Source organism: Acomys russatus, chromosome 25, assembly GCF_903995435.1.
Source record: "Acomys russatus chromosome 25, mAcoRus1.1, whole genome shotgun sequence".
NCBI classification, from domain to species: Eukaryota; Metazoa; Chordata; class Mammalia; order Rodentia; family Muridae; genus Acomys; species Acomys russatus.
In genome coordinates, this window is record NC_067161.1 from 24,160,345 (window position 1) to 24,182,382 (window position 22,038).

The window sequence follows — 22,038 nt, forward strand, 5'->3', positions numbered from 1 at the left end:
TTACATTTTCCTTCAGTGATATAATTTTGTCTTTGAAGCACAAATGTTTTCAGAATTTAATGAAGTAAAATTTATTATGACTGTGCATTTAATGTATTTTATTGGTAGTTTTCAAACAACTTTGGAGTTAGACAAAGCCATGGATACTTCTACCCATATGTCTTTTTCTAGATATGTTACAGTTTAGGCTGTTTTGTTTGGGTCTAATTTGATAAAATAATAATATAATAGATAATTTGATAATATGCCTCTTTTATCTTCTTTTTAAATTTAATAGACGGTTTTTAGTATAACTTTAATTCTTTTACATTTCTGAGTTGGGATTTTAACATTTCAAATTATATTCTTTAACATTTTTATATTTAGCTGATTAAAATACACATTTTGTTTCAGCACATATTTTGAAACCTGTGTATTACATATAGAGAAGTTATCATTATTACTTGCTTTATTTCCAAGTGTATTTACCATTTTTCTTGTGATAAGGATTGAAATATAGTATTTTATGATTTTTCAACATGGCATTATATGTACTAGGTAGATTTTACTTAGGAATATATATAACTATACATATACATAAATGTATACATATACATAAATGTAACATTTAGTGAAAAAGAGGCCATGAATTTGGAAGAGAGCTGGAAGGAGTATATGGAAGGAATTTGAGGGAGTAAAAGAGAGGGGGAAATGTAGTTATATTATAATATCAATAAAATAATACTTTGTTTCTAGACATCGTCACTGTGTTATACAAAACATATCTAAAATCTTGTACCGTTTGGAGACTATCTCATCATTTCCAGTTCTCATCATTTTATTCTCAATTTTATTAACTTAATTGTGTTTAAAATTGACATGTGAGTGAGATCTGTACCTTTTGTTTTCCTGTTCCTGTATTTTTTCACTTAATATAATGTCTCCCAATATCACCCAAGTTATCAGAAGTAACAGAAGTTACCTTTTAATAGATTGAATAGTATTCTACCATTATTTTTTAATTAATCAATAAAATATTTTTAAATGAAAAATGTATTTCTTTTACTAGCCTTCACTACTCCTCCAAATGAGTGATAGCTATCTTTCAAAATCCAAACTAGATAAGTTCATATAAAAATTTTCTAAGTGTGAATATTTATATCTGTTAAATAATTATAATTCGTTTAGGAGGTAAAATAACTTCATATTCACTTTACTTCATGTTATAACCAAAAATAAATTGTCAGCTAAAGGAAAAAATGAACATGGGATGTTTATACTTTCACTATCTCTAGGACAAATACAGTAAAAAAAAAAGCCTCAGGAAATGTTGGGAAGAGGTCTTACAATGAACTAAATAAATATCTGAAGGTAACTTGTATGGCTAAATCATGTTGAAAGAAAATACAGCCAGCTTTTTGTTGTTGTTGTTGGCTTAAAATGATATACAAATGCAAAGATCTCCAACAAAGTACTTCATTGAAACTTAAAGAGATGATTGACAGTGAGGTAAGCCTATCTTTTTCTCTTGATAATTTTCAAGAGCCTTGACATGGACTTAGTTTCTTAGCCCTGTGCTCCTTCTTGGGTGTGCTTGGAAATTAATGAACCTGTTTTTGGATCAAGTGATGCATATTATTGTTTAATTTGGCATTGATAATATTTCTGATTTTTTTGAAATTTGAACAGACTGCTTCATTTGCTGTAATGGAATCTACAGTGTGTTGGTCCTATCATCATTTGGCAGACTGCCTGACATTATCTGATCAATCATAACTAAATGTAATTTTATCTCTACAATGAATTTGGTCCTGTTCCTTCTATGTTTCACAAATGCCAAAGTGTCACTAGCCATGTCAAACACCAAAGTATTTGGAAAATTTTTAGTCCTTAAGAAATTATTTGTAAACAACAATCTAAGATCAAAGAACTCTTCAAAAACTATTCTAAATGGCCAGATTGATGTTGATACTTGGTACTTGCGAGATTATCTAGTAAAAAGATGTCTTAAAGGGGGCAATGGATAGACTTTTGAATGATGTATAAACAGAATCAAGTATTCCAGTTTATTATTGAATAACATAATCTTTATTATTATAATAGAATACAGTGAGACATAAGATTAAAAGCTTTAGCTAAACGCTGTAAAGCGAGACATGCAGCTGCCATGAGCAATCTTGACTCAGGTTGGGTTTTATTGCCACTTCACTGCACTAAGGTGCATAAACATTCAGTGTCATCTTTTTAAAAAACTTCCTGGGAGTCAACAGGAACCGCCCTCTAAAAGAGTATATCTTTATTTTTCAAGGAAGACTTAACTAGTATTACATGGTTTAGCAAAGCACTGTTGTAAAGCTACATAGAATAATTTCGCTTTGATAAGTTTGCAATCAATGTATACAGTAGAATACTTACATGTATTAACAAACTAAGAAATGATGTAATGCAGTCACTGCAAAGCAGTAAGCAGACTCATGAGAAATATTCACATCTAATGAGCAAAACACAAACCCAAAACTAGGCATGAGAAGTCTGGAAAATAAAATGGTCTCAATAAACAGGTTAAAGTCGGAAAATAATAAGATAAACGGCAACACAGATGTTAGAGCCATAATTTATTTTATTTTCTATACGTATCTATACACATGAAATGTCCTTGGTTCAGCCATTTTGGCATAGCTCATGAAATTTAGGCAGGACCAAATCAAACAATGAAGCACATTTAAAACAAAACCAGAGATTTGTCATCTTTAGGGAAACACAAGCAATGTGTTTTCCAACATCATTGGATAGCAGCTTTTCAAGAAAAACATTGCTCAAAACTCAGGTATGGATTCTCATTGCCTTATATGGCAAATATGCTAAAAGATTTATGTCATGGTCTTATAAATGTGATTAGACCATGGTTTGTGGATTCTGAACAGTAATGTTAAATATCTGTGAAAATCTATCAGACAAAAGAAGACTTCAAAAATACCTTCTTCATAAATATTTACTTCTAAAACATCTGGGCAATAATGAAAGGATAGAATTTTTATAAGGAATATTAATGGACCTCTTTTATTTAAAGCCCTTACATAGTGTACCTACAAATATATTGCTGCAGTATAAATGAAATGTAATAATATTACTCAATAAAAGCTAGTTCCTGTACATTCTTTCATGTATTTTATATTGGATGCTACATATGGTACAGCACTTATTGAAATAGTTGGTATCAGCAAATAGAGAAATAATATACAGTTGGTTTTCTAGCTCCAACTACTATTCCCTATTTTTTCTCTTTATCACAATAGCCTAAAATAGGGAAAATATGGTATGACAGAATTCGAGCAGATAGCAACTGATCTACTATTGAACACTGGGCAACAGTGAAGTTATGAGCTTTCTCAGTATAATTGGATTTCATACTCAATATGTTTTAAGTGGCATCTGTCTCCTACAGGCTGTTCTGTTTTTAAATGCAGGCTCTAAATGTATTTCCATAGCATTTAACAACATTCTAACAGCTAAAAGTGGAGATTCCTCATGATATTTTTAAGAACATAACTTTAAAAAAATTTAAAATGTACAATCTCATGCTGAATATTTACATATATTTTATATATTCTATTTTTTGTTGGCTAGTCATAAATCTCAATCTAAAGCTTTTGATGAAGTTATATAAAAGAATACATTCAACAATTCTAGAGCTTGCAAAATAGATTTGCCAATCTGAAAGCATCTTCATCAGAAGAATAGCATGATCCTTGGGTTAATGAGTTAACTGGGAATAAGAGTGAAAAGAAAGATATAGTGTTTAAATTATTCAATGTATTTATTTCAGCTTCTGTCAAGTAAACATCGGTGTTAGGCTGGCTGATCTCCATAGAGTCTACTGGTAAAAGTTCAGATGACAGTGACTTAGCCCACTGAAAGGCTCTCTTTCAGTTGGATTCAGAGTGCTACAGTGACAGTCACACCTTAGCCTTTTATTAGACTTCCATAAACTCTAAAATAGCATTGAACAACAAAATGTTACATAGTGAGATTTAAAAAGATAAAGCCTAGGGGATTTTTCAATTTGACAAACAGAACAATAAATCTATATAGATATATTTCAGCTTAAAACGTAAAACAAAACATAAGCACACCATCATTTGTGCAATAAAGACACAGATTTTAAGGTTTATTAAACATTTATCATTTATCCTTTTAAACACCTTCACACAAAAATATTTTTGACATATATATATATTTTTGAGAGTATCTGGAAATATATATCTACAAATGACTCTGGTTATAATTAAGCTCTGGTTTTCTTCTACTTTTCCTCCTACCTCCAGGACCTTCCTCTCCCTCCCTTTTCCTCTCGTCTGTCTCCTGACTTCATTTAGCTCCCTGGCTTCCTCTCAGAATCCTGTCCCGGAGCTGAATACTCTGCTCTGCTCTGAACTGTCAGACAGGGGGGTCTCTTGTTCTTATATAAAATATGGAAATAAGGAAACCTTCAAATTCTTTAAGACAGAGGCAGTAAAGCAGATAGGAATCACTGCGTTGAGAACAGAGAGCGATTCTCGGTGCAGACGACTGAACAACAATGCGACTAAAAGAACCTATTGGTGCGGTGTGGGGGCTTTTAGCTGAGGCTCTCTGTTTAAATACGTGGCCCAATAGACTAAGTTAAAGATTCCAAATAGCAGCGGGAAGGCTATTCTTGACAGTCGGTCGATTTTGCTGACGCTGTTAAACGTTTTCTTGGGTTCAGGTGGTTTTGTCTCAGGCTTGACTTCTTTTGGTTCTATGGTCGCACTTTTAGCAATAGTTGCCAAGCCGGGATCACCCCTGGCCAAGTTAGGGGTATAGCTGGTTGCTGTTGGAGCGTATGTGTTGTTTTTCTTAATGAGAGGATCCTTCACTTTCTTTGGCTGGAGAAGGAAAAAAAAATAACTTACTTAGCAAAGAGTGAGAAACAAAATTATGTTTCGGAGCAAAACAGCACTTGCTGCAAACCCTAAATCTTTTCTTGATTTGAAAATTCTAAAATCTGTAATTTACCACTAATGCGCTGTGATCATTTGAAAAGCCAGATGATGTTTCGTAACCTTTTTGATCAAGAGGTCGAATCTGTTTCTTCACTGGTTGAATGCAAAGCCGACTTGGGGTGACAGCGGTGGTATTATGGAAGCCTATGATACTGGACTCAAAATCACTTTCCATCCTCAGCTTTTCCCTTCTAAAAACAGTATCCCAGACAGCAAAAGAAGCCCAGGATAGACTAGGGAATGACCTGAGTTCAGTGTTGGCCCCCTGACAGCCAGTCCAGGCCTCAGATGTGTGAGGAGGCCAGCAAGGCTTTCCTAGCTTGTATGGAACCTCCAGTTAAGCATAATTGTGTGTGTGTGTGAGCCTAGGCTACATGAAAAGAACACTCCAGATTGTTCACAGTCACAAATTCAGGACCAGCAGCAAGTATTTTAGTGCACTTTGTGGGCCTTCCATGAGCAGATTTTCCTAAACCTTTGTCCTTTTTCAGAGTTATGTGATCTTGCACAGTTGCCATCAAACTCATGTAGCACCTGAGATCTATCTAGACTAGCTTAAGATGCACGAAACAAAAACATCTATGGAATTTTGACAATTTTTTATAAATAGAGAGTTGTGTAACTCCTTGATGGGCTACAACTCTCAAGCCAGACTGTTTTCTGTATTGTATATATTGGATTGAAGTATATTCACTACTATGATTAAAGTTTATTGTATTCATGTATTCATGATTTTTATTATTATAATTATTGCTTTTTCTGAGATAGGATATCACTATATAGCTGCTAGAAATTATTAGGTGACCTGTGCGGCTCCCATTGGTGCATTACAACATTTCCGCAAGACAGCAGCTATGGAATAATGCTTTTCATTGTTTTGTGCACATTAAATCAAGGACATCTTGGTTTGGGGTCTTGGAAGATGTGCCTACTCTTGACTTCAATGAAAGCTGAGGGTGGCTAATTTTTCAAATGTAACCTAACTAAAACATCAAACTGATTAAGCTCGGAAAATAGCTAAAGGAGCCGAGGATATAATTAAAAATCCAGATTACACCAGATAAGGAAATTTATAGATTTGCATTTGCATCTGATATCAATTAATTTTTGAGTTTCCTAAGGATACTAGAGAAGGCCAGTTTGAATATAGGTTTTCAACTTTGAATGTCCCTCCCTCTTTCTTCTGTTCTCTTCCCGTGTATCAATTCACTCAAACAACCTCCACTCTGAACAACAGCAAAATAATCTGCGGCATTATGTCATTTTCAGCCTAAGAAAATAAGAAAGGAGTCCTCACAACACCACTCTTGCATCTAATCCTACAAACCAACATATCCAACCAAGAAGGCTTAAGACCTTGGAATCTTGATAAGAGACAGAGCCACTGCAGTATTTATTTACCTTTTCTGGAACCACGCTTTTGCCATCCCACGCATACCCTCTCTTGGTGAAATAGTTTACTGTGGCAAACTCAATCAGAGCTGAGAAAACAAAGGCATAGCACACTGCAATAAACCAGTCCATGGCTGTTGCATAAGCCACCTTTGGGAGAGAATTTCTGGCACTGATGCTCAAGGTTGTCATGGTCAGAACAGTTGTCACTCCTGTAAGGGGAGAAATTAAGTTAACATACTGACTCAGTATAGAAAATTTGATTACAGCAGGCCTGGGCAGGTTCCCTTCATTAAAGGGGAACCAACAGTATTATATTCAGATTTGAATTCACCCTATTTTGATTTGTGGTGGAGGAGTCATGATGTAGCCTCAGTGTAGTTTGTGACCAATAGCACATCAGTATCTAAGGTCAATCAGAAGAGATAAACTGATCTGCTAGTTGAGAATCTCTTACTAAAATAGTGAATTCATTAAATAGACTTTTTGTATGCATATCCTATGTAGGTTAGGGAATATTATTCAGTTCTTGCATAACTATCTTAGATATCTACTGCATAAGGTATTCTAGAAATATCTACAATGTTGTTTAATAGTCTTTGCACCAAATGTAGAAACCTGAAAGTCATTTTTAGTGCTTGATAGCTACAATATGGTGATGATAATTTACCACATTTGTAACTTTTCTCCAATACTACTTCTCATTCAAAAGAGTTTACTCATCTCCTGGAAACAACATGTGTATGCATAAATGTGTATCAAATTACATAAAGCTTACTATGTGCAAAGTGGCATGTATATATACTTTCATATATATTTTTATATTTCTTGTTAACAAATCAGTTGGCTTAGCGGTAGCAAAACTAGACTTTAAACATAAGCCTGATTCAAATGTCTATGATCTTCTCTTTGTTATAATGTCACCTTATCTTCCCTACTCTGTAATTCCAACCCCAGGAATCTAAGTGACCTAAATGCAAAGTGAAAACAGTTTGTCAATTGGTTCTACTCTCTTTCGATATTTTTATGAAATGTGTTGTGGATAATGCCCTTTATTGTTGATTGAACTCCCATATGAAACATGCTGTATTGATATCATATATTGAGTTTAATGCTTTGAGATTCTTTAGGAAAAATGACAAATGTTTAAAAATAATTCAAAGCAATTCTGTCATGAAAGGTCATAGATCATCACCAAGCACCCTTGAGCTGTTACAGGGACTAGTCCAGATATTAGCACTCTGGTGAGTCGATTCACCGACCTCAGCCACTATGTCTGTAAAATGGCTGATTCCACCTTCACTTCCTCTACTGTCCACGCCATCTCTGAGGTTCTCAGAAAGGGCAACCTTGGCACAGTCATGCAAACATTATTGTGAGAATTACATTCAATAATATAAAGATGATAACTATTGTGCTGCCAAGGAAGGAGCTGTTAATCAAAGATTCTGAAGGTAGGATTAATTCCTCCTGTTGATAGTTTCAGAAATCAGCTGGGTTATGCAGCTGATAGAAAATTTTTGTAAGCTGCTTTAAACCAACCAATTTTTCTAAGTTTTTCCAGGAATATAAAATAGATGGTCTTTTAGCTACACTAGAAAATGAAATGATTAAGAACAAATATGGTAGAATATTTATTAAATGATATTCTTGACACAAGCTCAGGACTATAGGAAATACATTTATTTTGAGGTTTGGATGGCATTGTGCTCAGAAAATTCTAGAGCAAGTTCCTTATTGCATAACCAACCTAAAACATATTAGCTGGCAAACTGCCCCCAGATTTACATATCAATATCAAGTAGAGCAGATAGCAAGGTAATTAAAAGTCAGTAATTGGGGAACAGAGCAGCCCAACTCCAAGTCTCAGCTCTATAATTGCTGAATGACCTTGGGACAATTTCCCCACAATCTTGGCCTTCTGCATTGTTGCTTTTAATTTCTTTCTTCTAATTGATTTTATTAGCTCTAACTCACAAGGTTATTGAGACTATTAAATGAGATAATATAATAAAATATTTAATTATTAAATTAGCCTAATGGTTAAAGATAATATAAATAACTATGAAGAAAATGGCTGTGTTCTTTACTATATATTACTACTACTAGCATAAACTCCAATTTTCTGAAGTTCACTTTATGTATGGAAACACCAAGAATAGTATGGAAATTAATATTCTTACTGCAAAACTCCGTAAACTAAGAATAATACAAAATAGCTTAAAGTATGTGTGTGTTATATATGTGTATGCATATGTGTTTGTGATTTCAAATTGCTGCTATATAAAAAAAGTAGAAAGGAACAAAAAGTGTTGTATGGCTATTAAACTCCAAAGGTTATGCCTGAAAAGTTACATAGTTTATCTTTCCTGTGTGATCCATTTAAACAATGCTTTTCCTTCCTTGTACTTGCATTTGACTGGAAACAGGAGCTTAGACAAATGAATTTACAAGGCAAATGTTATATAGCTGTTACTGAGTAAAATTAAACCTAAAGCTGTGGATGATTTTAGCAGCACATCTACATGGCATTGCAGGCAAATAGGAGAGAACATAGGAAGATAAAAATATATTATTTTTCAAGTCATAGAGTACACTTCATGTTTGCTGCATTCTGAATTAGTTTTTATCAAACTGTTACAACTCTAGTGCTGTTTTTCTCTTTTGACATTTCTTTACATACTAGGGACATGCTTAGGCATCTATGGAGCTCATAGAAATGTGCTAAGTTCAGACTAAGAAGAATAGAAAAACGTACTGAATAAATGTTAAAAGGGTAAAGGTCTAGGAACAATGTATTTGTGATTTTTATTGAACTCAAACACTATAAATATATGACTTCGTACACATAAGTACTTGCTATAGCCGAGTTTACAGTTATATAGTTATGTTCCCCAAAAGGTCGTTGGTTGATTGTGCTATAAGAACATTGAAAATGTTACGAGCAGTGTTTTGGGCTCATAAAAACACTTAAATGCTTTGGTAAATTTCCAAATAGAAAGGAGAGTCTTGGCTAGAGCAAGAGAGGGAAAAAGTAGTCACTAACTCAGAGGAAGGACAGCAGGTTGCCAAGAAGAGACTTGAGACCCTATGAGCATACACAGGGGGAGGTAATTCCCCTAAGGAACAGTCATAGGGGAGGGGAATAATGGGAAAATGGGAGGGAGGGAAGAATGGGAGGATACAAGGGATGGGATAACCATTGAGATGTAACAAGAATAAATTAATAAAAAAAATTAAAAAAAAATCATTCCAAAGTAAAAAAAAAACAAAACAAAACAAAACAAAAAAATTCTTCTCAATACAGTACTGGCTTCATTCTTTTAAACTAAACTAAAATAAAACACAAAACCTAAATCATGTTTAATTCAGTGTTTTTTTTTTTTTTTTCTGCTGAGATAAGGGCTCAGATGGGATGACCATGCAGAAGTGAGCATCTCGCAAGAGATTGGTCTTTAGTGGGTTCAGTGGTTGTTAACTTTGACAAATGGCTACAAAGAAAAATGAATCTGAAATGAACTGCTTGTTTACTCTGCAGCTGGAAATCATTTTCCAGGTTAATTTAGTTGTGTGCTTAAGCTGTGGTCAGAAGACGAGGGAATGGATTAGGTGAGTTTCAACATGGAAGTGCTCGCCAAGACAAGAAGACAAGACACTTCTGAGCAGAGGTGGCAGTCTTTATCTCATCTTGAGATAACCGATGTGCACCCGTGGATGTTAGGGGTGTCAGAATCTCTGCATATGAACTGGCTGCAAACGTTAAAGGTTTTTCAGTGTGGACCATGTGACCTTCAAAACAGCAGGTCCATAGCAATTGTTTGTAAATGAACTCCGGATGACTATGTCTTCTACCGATAGACATGTGGCTTGTTACTTCTAAATGAATGACATGGACCATAGTGAAGCCATTAAGTGGCAGCCTAATACTGCAGGAAAAAAACAGAGGCAATGGCTTTGTGCTACCATTAAGTTCAAGACCTGGAGCTCATATCTTTTGTTGACTCTTCAGCACCTCACCTAGTAACTGCTAAGATATCCCATAATAGTAGTGTCCAAGATGTTCTAGGTTTAAATAATATAAAACGGCAAGTCACATTGAAAACGACTGGTCAAAAATCACATAACAACTATTCTTTATAGTTATTTTATAATTTTTATGGTCATTAAATTGTCAAATTCAAACATACATGTCAAGGAGGGAATGCTGTACACGTAGTTTACCACTTCATTTTATCTCCAGAACACAGCCGTAACTCAGTGATTTCAACTAAATGTTCACCAATTAAGAGAACTGATAAGTTTACTGTATCAAATCTTGTTTTCATTAATCTAAAAAGTACTGGTGAAATGGTGTAACTGGGATTCAGCCAGGAAACACTCATTTCTATGAAATGTAAACTCTAAGATAATGTATCAGCTAGTTGTATTTCACATTACACAAGCTGTCCACTGTTTAAACAGTCTTCTATTATGTTGCCTTAACATCCAATTTTTAGGTTATTTTAGGGACTGTAATAGAAAAGAGTGTTCCTAACTTTTTAGGAGTATACCTTAGAGGTAAAAAGAAATAATCCCTCTGTTGTTAGGATCACTAATGGTCTCTCCCTACTTAAGAAAATCCTGATTTCACCAACATAAGCAAGTAGTCTTTTGCTATTTTTTAAGATGATTCTCAAAAATCATATGCTATGTATTTTTAGGTTTAATAATATAGTATAAGTCATATGAAAAGATAATAAGAGATACCAGGCAGCAGATCTTATGTTATATGGGGTTTATTAAGTGAGTATGGGGAGAAAAGGAAAGAGGGGAAGGGTACCTCAGAGACAGAGAGAGACAGAGACAGAGAGGCAGAGAGAGACACAGAGAGACAGAGACAAATACAGAAACAGAGAAAGAGAGGGGAGAGAAAGTAAGAGTAAGAAGGTGGGGTGAGGTAGGACTGTCCTTTTATATAGTCATGGGCAGGGCCACGCCCCCATGGCAGGTAGGCAATGACATCACAGGTAGGCAGACTGAAGGAGAATGCTAACATGTATGACTTAAAATTACTGGTTATGTCAGAGGCAGTCCCCTTTTTATATGAAAAATTAAAATTAAATTTATATGAGGTTATTCTGTTTGTATTACCAAATCAGTATTTTATATAAGGACATTAGTTTTTAAATCATCCCATAATAGAAATTATAGTTCTTTAAAGCTTTTGATTATACTAAATTTATATTTTAACATACATGTGACATATTTTCATTTACTTAACATGAGATAGCTACCCTCTACACTGTACACATATATACTGATTAGCACTTACCAAAGACAGTTCTAGCTGGTACCGACTCTCTGTTGAGCCAGAAGGAAACTTGGGAAAGAATAACTGTCATTATGCAGGGCAGGTATGTTTGAATCACAAAGTAGCCAATTTTTCTTTTCAAGTGGAAGTGAGTAGTCATAACCACGTATTCTCCTAGAGGGCGAAATGGACAATAAGGTTGAGTAATTTGCCTTTGAAAGGAAGTTATCCCTCAGGGTTTCAAAAGAAGCAATATTCTAGAGGTTAGACACATCTTGTTTTCCACATCTACACCCTGGAGGGAAAGGCCTTTGTCCAAGAGTGAAAAGAAACATTTTTAATATACATCAATTTGTCTCTGAGAACAATATGGAGGTGTTCAAATCTCTTCCTTCTTCTTTCCTTCTTCCACTGCTGTATCATTTACCTAAGGGATAAAGCTGAGCTTGCATTTCCAGACTGAAAGTGATGTGCTTGATCCAATGAGCCCAACAAACAAAACTAGAATAGTTTTCCAAGAATTTTTGCAAAACTGATTTGGCATGTAAACTGAAGGCACTTTGATATAGAGGTTGGGACAGCTGAATTTTAGTTCCGAGATTTCCTTAGACCTCAGGGTTTGGTCAGAAATAGAAAACTAACAGTGATCTATAAAATCCATTGTTTTTCAAAATTTATTTCCCAGAAGGAGCTGTTTAGATTTGAGAAGACCTAGTTCTTCAAATATCACTCAGGTGTATAAGAGATTACTTGAATGTGCAAAGAAATCTATACTGAGAGTAAATTTTTTTATTTTATTATTATTTTTTTAAGTACTGGGGATAGAACTCAGGACACACAAGACAAGCCTCTTAGCCAAGCAACACCCCCAACTTGGTAACTAAGCCTCAGAGAGTGCTTCAGCTTCTAGCTAGGTCTGGGAAATGATGTTAGTCACTCTCAAAGACCTTTCTATTTTAGAGTCTGGCTTCATTTACTTGTCTGACACAGTAGTTAAACAACACAAAGTACAGGAGAGTTGATTTTTCTCCATATTGCTTCTCATTCAATTGTAAATCTTCAAACTATTAAGCCTGATTCACTTTGAAGATAGGCTTAGCTATATGTAGGTAGTTAGATATGTTCAGAATAAGAAACCCCCATCCAATGTAGAATCATTCCCTACCAGTCTGTTTTCCCCCTCTCTAAGCATCTCAGTACTGGATTGATCACTTAACAACCATTCCTGGGTTTCTGACTTCAGCTCCTGAATTTAAGACTACAACTCCTCTATAACCCAAAACTCTCAACTCAATCTTCATCAATCTCATACCTGGCTGTTCTATTCCTCAGTAGTTAATCTCCTTTCCTTCTCAATAACACAATTTCACAATCATCTTTCCCCCTATCTTTATGTTTTGGCTTCTCCAAGTAACTCATTGAGTATTTCCTTTATAAATCACTGAGTTGTGTGTATCAAGGCATCATTTGCCTTTCTATTCTTAAGTAAATAAGGTGTGCTTCTGTTGACAAGATTACCCTTCTCTCCTCCTGCTGGCTTTCTGGAGGTGTGAAAATGCCTGCCAATTTTGCAGTGAAAAGAATTTCATTCTAAAAATAAAGACTTCTAATCGCAAATCCAACAAAAGACCAATAATGGCTTTTCATGTTGCATCACCAACTCTGTTTAAACTTCACATTGCCGCTCATCTAGCATGGCCATGTACTTGATATTCTAACGATAGATAGCAGAGACTTTTACTCTGGCCTGAGTTGTATAGCCAGAATATGTCTCAAAAAAACACAGTAAATAACTTTCATCAAAAAGGTTGACCAGCACGTATCTGTTTAATCACTTTCAATAAGAAATTGGATTAATTTTCACATATTAAATGGTGTTTTAGAAGGAGAGAAGGATTCTATAGCCACATTTGATGTCATCTCTGCAGCATCTTTCATCTCTCTTTTACCTTTCTTGTGGTTACTGTTTCCATCTCCTTTGTACAATAATTACAATAACCTGCTAGCTGTCTTATGTGCCACATGGCATCTAACTCGAGTTCTTTCCTACCTTCAAATGCAGAGGGATCTTTTACTTGTAATTATGACATTCTGCTTATTTAAAATATCTAAACAGATTCCCATTGAGGTGATCTGGGGAGCTAAGTGTTAAAGACCCACTCTGAATGTAGACTAAATAATCCAGTCACCAAGAAGGTGGAAGCCTACATATGAAAATATGTCCAACTCTGTCTTAGAGTGGTTTTGCTGCAGTCATAGCTTATAAGCCCTGGATATTGGCTGCTTCTTCTGTCACTGAAGATAAACTTGGGAGCCTCAAGTCTTCTGGCTGGGACTGGCATTGAAACGCAAGTCTCTCTTGTTCTAAGATTCCTAGATTCTTAAGATGAGCAGATTTGTTCAGCCTCAGGCTTGGTGGCATATATTCTATTATGCAATATGCCCCAAACTCATAAGGCCATCCAAACACGGACTGAGATATGAAAATCCTAAACCAAGGTGCACTTATTTTGTTAGTATTTTTCTCACATTCCATCTAATACTCATCAGAATGGCTAAGATAAAAAAACTCAAGTGATAGCACATGCTGGTGAGAAAAGGGAACACTCCTCCATTGCTGGTGGCAATTCAAACTTACACAACCACTTTGGAAACCAAAGTGGCGCTTTCTTAGAAAACTGAAAGAAGCTAAATAACAAAGAGGACCTCGGGAGGATGCTTAATTCTCATTCAGAAGGGAAAAATAGAACAGACACCAGAAGCAGTTGAAGAGAAAGAACAGGACAGGAGCCTACCATAGAGGTCCTCTGAAAGCTTCCAACCAGCAGAGGACCAAAGCAGATGCTGAGACTCACAGACAAACTTTAGGCAGAGCACAGGGAGTCTTATGCAAGAGCTGGGGAATAGAAGAACCTGGAGGTGAGTGGAGCTCACAGGAGACCAATGCAACCACCAATCTGGGCCCAGGGTGGGCCTGCAGAATCTGATGCTCCAACCATGCACCGTGCATGGAGAGCACCTAGACTCTCTTCTCAAATGTAGTCAATAGGCAACCTAGTACGCTAAGCTGTCTCTGACATGGATCACTTAACCCTGGTGGGGCAGCCTTGCCAGGCCACAGAGGAAGAGGATACAGGCAGTCCAGATGAGACTTGATAGTCTGGGCTCAGATGGTAGGTGAGGAGAGCCCCCTCTTTCAGAGGACTAAGGGAGGGGGAGAGATGGGAAGAGGGGAGGGAGGGTGGGAGCATGAGGAGACTAGAGAGGTGGCTACAATTATGATATAAAGTGAATATACTGAAAAAAATAATTTTATAAATACTGTCCTTATGTACTTTTGTTTTTCATAGCACTAGAAAGCTAAGACTTATACCCATGTACAAATGGCATTTTGGACAAAACAATTATATGTGGTTAAAGTCTGTTTTGTGTACTGACTATTATTTAGCTATATCTCTAGACTTAACAATACAGTCTAAGGAATAAAATTTCCCAGTATTTCAGTATTGGAGGAGGAAAGGGCTAAAATTCTGGTTCAAAGGAGGAGGAACTTGTCTCCCAGAAGGAAATCTAACACTGTTGTGGCAGTTTCTCTCAGATTAACACGAGAAAATCACCACGTAAATATACCCATTTCATCCTCTCTGTAAGACTGTAGTCCTGCTACAGGAAAGATAAACTCTAAGAACTTTTTTTCTTCCTAATTCTAGACACATCAATTCTTTCTCTTTTATCAATTTGTGTTTTCTAATTTGAAAATAGCCACTAAGTTTGTGCATCAAAGCACCTGGTAACATAACTGCTACATAAGAACATTAGGTGATCTCCCCATCTCTGGAATGAGGATAAAATGGTCTGCATTACACACAGAAAGGAACACCTCTTCCCTATAATCAAGCCTTTCTACAATGTAGATTCAAGATATAATGCAGGCTTATGTCTTTCCATACGTAGTAACAGAACCTTGGCCAAGCAAACTCTATTTCACTTCTGTTGCTGAACGTTGAACGTTTTGTTTATCAATCGATTGACAACAGCCCAAGTACCAGGTCCACAGCAGGGTAGCAAGAAATGTCCTAAGGGGAAATCTTATTAGCCTTGGAAGAAAAAGAATTTATCTGAGTTTAATACTCAGATCTATTTTCTTGTTGTATACCCTTGGGCACCTCCTGTGGACTCTTGTACTCTCAGTTTTCTTGTAGTATAGTAGTAAAATGCAACGTGACTGATCTAACCGGACACTACATAAAGATGCTAAATTACATTTTAGTTACTTTCTCTTTTTTCTTCGTTCTTCGCCTGGGAAAACTATTTACAAAAGAAATGCAATTTGTGTTCCTGAAGAAAACCATTCATACATTCTTCATCAACTTTCATTTAATGAATGTGTACTGAATACCTTCTACCTTAATTACAGCTGTTTTTTATACTCATTAACAAAAGTATGTTTGTATTTTAAAAATCTGTATACATTGTATGTTGTTGGTGATGCCTTCAGGGTCAATAGAAACAAAACAACTGATCCTGTTTGGATAAAATTTCAGATTTCTGAGAACTTTCTAAAATTGGACATGCCAATGCTGTGTTTTACCATCCCAGGGGTACATTTTATTATTCCAAACCATTCATTCTATTATGGCTTAAAAAATGTCATCAGCTTAAAGGAAAAATTCCATCTTTCATAAAATGTCAAGAAGATGAGTATCTACAGATGTTCCATCATCTTTTGTCATTTGCACTGTGACATTTTTGTGAAGAGTCTGTAAAGAAAACAGTTCTGCGGAGCTATTATTTGACATCATACCATATTATAAACAATGCATTTTCTGAGATATTAGGAAATAACAGGAGGACTTCCATTGTTTTGAAAGCATTTTAAATTAAATAAAATCTAAAGACTATTGGCAAAAAACTTTCAATCAAGTGACAGAAGTGTCAGCACCATCACAATCTAGTTGTAATAATTTAAAAATGAAAAAAAAAAAAAAAAAAACAAAACAAAAGAGAAAACCCCATATCTTAAAATGGATTGAAAGTATAGACACAAAGTGTGTATACACTCAGCATACACAATTAACAGTATAGAAGAATTGTAAGTTAAATATCCTCAGAGGTCATCTAACTCTGAGTGACAATATTTCTGATATATTACAGAGTAAAATTAAAGCAACTGCAAGCAACAAAGTGGTAATAATTTAGCAAATTAGCATTGAGAGTTGGTTCAGAGGTGGTTTTCTCAAATGCTTGTTAAAAACCTTGGTTGGTTTCCTTGGGCTTCCTTCTCCTATTCTCTGGGATGCTCTGATAGTAAAATGTAACAGCATATATGACAAAGTGGTAGATATGTAGTCTCATTGGCTAGGGAAAGAAACCCAGAGTGAATTTATAGACCGTTGAACACTGAGTCCATTTGAAGCTCTTTCCACATTACATGGAAATAAGGAAACATAACCAACTAATGGAACTTTTAGCCTAACTAGATCTTTTTCCTCTGCTGAAATATGAATTTATTGGCTAGAAAATAGAAGAAGTCTTTTCTTTTGGAGAACGTGCTCTAGGCCTCACAGATGGAAGCCCTGAATGTTGATCACCATGCTGATCCACCATCAGATAAGCTGATTCTGGATGATGTTGACCTCGGGAGGCCATCCTTCACAGAATATGGAGAAAGGCCTCCATATCTAAGAGAGATGATCCCTAAATCTTTCTTAGTCCTTTTCCTAAGGACAAAAGATAGCAATTCAGAGAAAAACTACTTACTTTCTAAACTAACAAAAATTACCTATGATCAAATTTGCTTTGGCGAACAAGACAACAATCAAGTTACCCTTCAACATTTTTAAACGATTGCATAAATTGTTTTCTTCTTCCTACCTGGATACTGATGTTATTCTTGTCCTAAAAGCCAATGCAATTACTTCAGTTCTCTAAATATAGCTTGTAATCACTGACATAAAATCTCAGATACTGTGGTAGTATACCATTCTTTTTCTCACATCAATGAGGCGATGTAGAAGCATTTGCACCAGAAGCATGTCACTGGGAACGTATGATGTATGTTTACAGGTAAGGAGGATACCATTTCCTAACTGTGTAGGAAGTCATCTGAATGATTGGGCCTCTGGATAGACATTAATGTGGACATTTTTTTTTTCATCTAGTTACTCTTGTTTTGTGTTCTAGTGCCATTATTCTCTGGTTCCCTGGCAGTAACAGAGAAGTAATTGCACTCAGCATCATCTATCTTAACATTTTCAGGGCTCCACAATAAGGTATGAAGTATAGCACTGACAATCTTGTGCAAGATCTTTGTTGCTTTCAACTAAAGCCTACAAAGATTGATTCTTGATGATCTAAAATGGCCCCAGGGGAAGTATAATTTGGTTTCTTGTTGTAGTTTTGAAGATGTATCTCACACTGAGTTCTTGTATTTGAGAATTTGTTGTCATTCTATCTACTCCCCAATATTTAATAGTAAGGGGTGTTTCATATTATGTACAAGAGTACTTTCTTTTCAATTACAGAATAATTATTTCAAGTAAGACCAACGTATGGGGTCAAACAGCTTAGTAACCCAAGTCTTGGCCTTTCATCTCCTGGTTTCAGTCACCTTTTTTTTTTATCATGTATTTTTTTCTGAATAATTGAAATTTGGTGGAATGAATCTTTAGGAACTAAAAGATGAGAAAAGCATTAATTTTTAAGATATTAGATCTTGTCCTAGAGAGGGCTGTCATGACAAGCTCAGGGGATAGAACTACAAGAGAGTCTTTTTTCTCCAAACAGTCTTCCAGACTTGTGTATATTATTGCATGTTTGCATTATTGCATTATCACATTGGCGTTGTCTCCTTGGTAGCACTAGCCACTGTCATAAATAGTTAAATGTGTCCGTGTATATGACACTAAATGAATAGAACATAGCACGATGGCTACTGTTTTCCAACAGAGATATACACTAACAATGTGAAACGCTACCTCCTGTACTAAGTTTTCCTCAATTATCCCATGCTACATTTTCCCTTTATTTATGCAAAATATTTATCCAGTGCCTTCTCTGCCACGGCTACTACAGAAAATAATAGGGATAAAGAAAGTGGACACGATCTTTGCCCTCACAAAAGCATGACACGGCACTTAGCAGCCATTTTGATAATTACAGTTTATGTGTTCATCCACTCTAGACTTCACCTTCCATGAGAGCAAGGTCTGTGCTATAGCCGTCATTGAAACTCTGGTGCCTGTCATGATACCTGGCTTATCATAGCACTCATTTTAAAAAAGTAAACAGATCTTATTTGGGTATCTTTTTCAGCACATGTTGAACGACAAAAAAAAAAAAAAAGTATTTAGGACTGCAGCAACGGCCATTATCCAATGGTTTGAGCACTAATTGTGTGATGTTTTATACTAGAGCTCCACTCACATTTGTAAGTTTCCTTTTAGGTATAAAGATAGACCCAGACACTTAATCATGCTATACAAAAACTCCCACACTGAGCTATGCCCCCAATCACTATCTCATCTTTAATTAAAATTATGTTATTTCTGTCTCTTTTGATGAAGGGAAGGCTTCTGTTTGGATAAAGAACTGTTCCAATGTCCCTAGGCTTCTAAATGACAGGACTAGGATGTTTATCCACATCTTTCTCACAGCAAAGAGACCGGGCTTTCCACTATGATGTTTGCACTTCTAATAAATGGAAAGCTGAAGATAGATCTCCATCTTACAAAATAAGAAACATAAATATTTATGCTCCTAAAGAATGAATGGGTGTTTTTAAACAAGAAAATGATGCACCTTATGCAAAATGTAAGTGACTAATCAGTTACTTAAAATGTTAACATTCTTAGGGTCCCAAGAGGAAATCTAAAACCAGAAAATTTGTTGTTGTTGTTGTTGTTTTCTGAGAAAATTAGCATCACTCTTCCTGTACAAGATAAGGTCACTGTCTTTAAAAATTACAAATTATAGAGCATTAAATAAATTTAAATTCTGTAAGATGTGTAAAAAGATAGTTATTAGCTCTTGACAAATATGTTAGGAATTGAACACATTTAAAATGCAGAGTTTTGAGAGGAAGCATAGGCTTTATGATTTGTTATGTTCCAGATTTGACTTACAATTACTTTGTTTTCATTATCAAAGTTCAAATAATACAAAGCGCTTCTTTGTATAACAACCCTTTGCAACAACATAGAACCTTCATGCACAGTTGATCAGTAGTGTTTCATGTAATTTGAAAACACCCCTAGTGTTGGCTCCAACAATAAAAATGGTCACAGTTTAAGTACTTTTCATTCAAAATGGTAAAACATAGTGTATATACTGCCATTAGCTTCAATTGGGAAATAGAATTAACTATAGGAAAAAAAGCAAATTGGCTTTTTTTGTTCTATGTGTAATGATCAATGTCTAAATTTATATATAATCCATTGATGTGGGACCTAGAGGCCACAAAATCACTAGTATATGTGTAATGACTTTGTGTGCAGAGCCTAGTAAGCAATCATCTTCAGGGGTATCATATATTCTTCCAACATACTACAGAGTTACTACAATAGATTGGCAAATTGAAGACATAACAAACGGTCACAGACTTTCATCCCTAACAGTTTCTATCCTAAGTTTCTGTTTATGTCCCAGGCACCCTGATCACACAGAACCAGATTATTATAGTGCAATAAAGACAGTACAGAATTGGGCCCAGGGGTCCCGCTCAAACTAAGGCACCAGCCAAGGACAATACAGGAGGTAAACTTTAAACCCCTTCCCAGATCTAGCCAATGGTCAGAATATTCTCCACAGTTGAGTGGAGAGTGTGATACGACTTTCTCACGTACTCTGGTGCCTCACATTTGACCATGTCCCCTGGAGGGGGAGACCTGGTGGCACTCAGAGGAAGGACAGCAAGTAGCCAAGAAGAGACTTGATACCCTATGAGAATATATAGGGGGACATAATCCCCCTCAGGAACAGTCATAGGGGAGGGGAATAATGGGTAAATGGGGGGGGGGAATGGGAGGATACAAGGGATGGGATAAACATTGAGATGTAACAAGAATAAATTAATAAAAAAAAAAAATAAAAAAAAAAATAAAGACAGTACAGAAAAAAACTGAATGGCAGATACAAGCCTAGGGTTTACATTTCCAACTCTACTGATATTCAGCTCTGAGCACTTTTCTCACCCACCCCCGCCTATTAAATAATATTTATTTAATTGTTTTACACCTTGATCCCAGTCCCTTCCCCCCTCTTTTCCCAGTCCCATCCTCATGCACCTCTCCCGGCTCCATTTCTCCCTCCCCTTCTTCTAAGATAAGGGAAGGCTCCCAAGGGGTACCAACCCACCCTGGGACCTCAAGTCTTAGCAGGCCTAAGCACATCTTCTCCTAATGAGGCCTGACAAGGCAGGCCAACTAGGGGAAAGGGATCCAAAGACAGGCAACAGAGTCAAAGATAACACCTTCTCTCATTATTAAGGGACTCACAGGATGATCAAATTGCACAACTGCTACATATGTTCTAGGTCCAGCCCTTGTGTTCACTTACTCTGTTTTCCAACTTTTCTGTCACTAAGGGAATCACAGAGTTGTTACATTCTCAGTATATGTTCTTCCTCTTCCTTTCACTATTTCCTGAATAATCAAATGGGATTTACCTGTACTGGACTGAACAATTCCAGAGTCAACTGTTTGTCCAAGAAGGTCATACTGATTTAAGCGAGACCCATCTTCTGCCACAACAACTGAGCGAGCTGGCTCTCTTGTCCACTCATAGACAACTTCTGCTCTTGTATAAGCATCTGAGAGAGGGGAAAAAAAAGAGTGTGCTTATGCATCTTGCCTCTTGACTCTCCTGATGATCTGATGGTTCCATGAGTTTCCTATTTCCTTCCACATTGTTGCAGATGGCAAGCTAGAAATGAAAGCTTATATTCAGTTGCTTCCTTATATACATATATATATTTTTTTCCTGAGGTTTTTCTTCAGTCATTTGTTCACTCCTAACATGTGAAGCCCATAAAAAGGAGACAGAACTCTGATAATGATACAAAAAGACACATACATACAAGGTGCGTGACTTTATGTGACTTATACTAGAATAAGAGATTCATGAATAGATAAGCGGATAAAGATATAATTCCACAGGGTGAGATAAAGCCATACACTACTGCACAAAGGAATAGAGCCAGGGCTGCATTTTAGATTTTCAGAAGGCCTTGGAGAGGCTCGGAGCCAACCCTTTTATAAGTACAAGAACAAAAGAGAAGGAGAGCAGAGCAGAGATCATGAGAAAGAACTTGTCCAATAGACAACATGTTGTTGCTGTTTATTTATCTTTATTTCA

At 35.9% G+C, this 22,038-nt stretch overlaps 1 protein-coding gene across 1 annotated transcript in view; it reads right to left on the minus strand.

Annotated features, from left to right (window-relative positions):
* Positions 1 to 4,313: 4,313 nt before the first annotated feature.
* Gabra1 (gamma-aminobutyric acid type A receptor subunit alpha1) overlaps positions 4,314 to 22,038 on the minus strand; it is a 52,073-nt gene continuing 34,348 nt past the window's right edge. The window contains exons 7-10 of the mRNA XM_051167773.1: positions 21,350 to 21,493; positions 11,707 to 11,859; positions 6,405 to 6,607; positions 4,314 to 4,886 (exon numbers count right to left, since the gene is read on the minus strand). Coding sequence (XP_051023730.1) covers positions 4,575 to 4,886; positions 6,405 to 6,607; positions 11,707 to 11,859; positions 21,350 to 21,493 — 812 coding nt within the window. The 3' untranslated portion in view covers positions 4,314 to 4,574. The remainder of the gene's footprint in view (positions 4,887 to 6,404; positions 6,608 to 11,706; positions 11,860 to 21,349; positions 21,494 to 22,038) is intronic.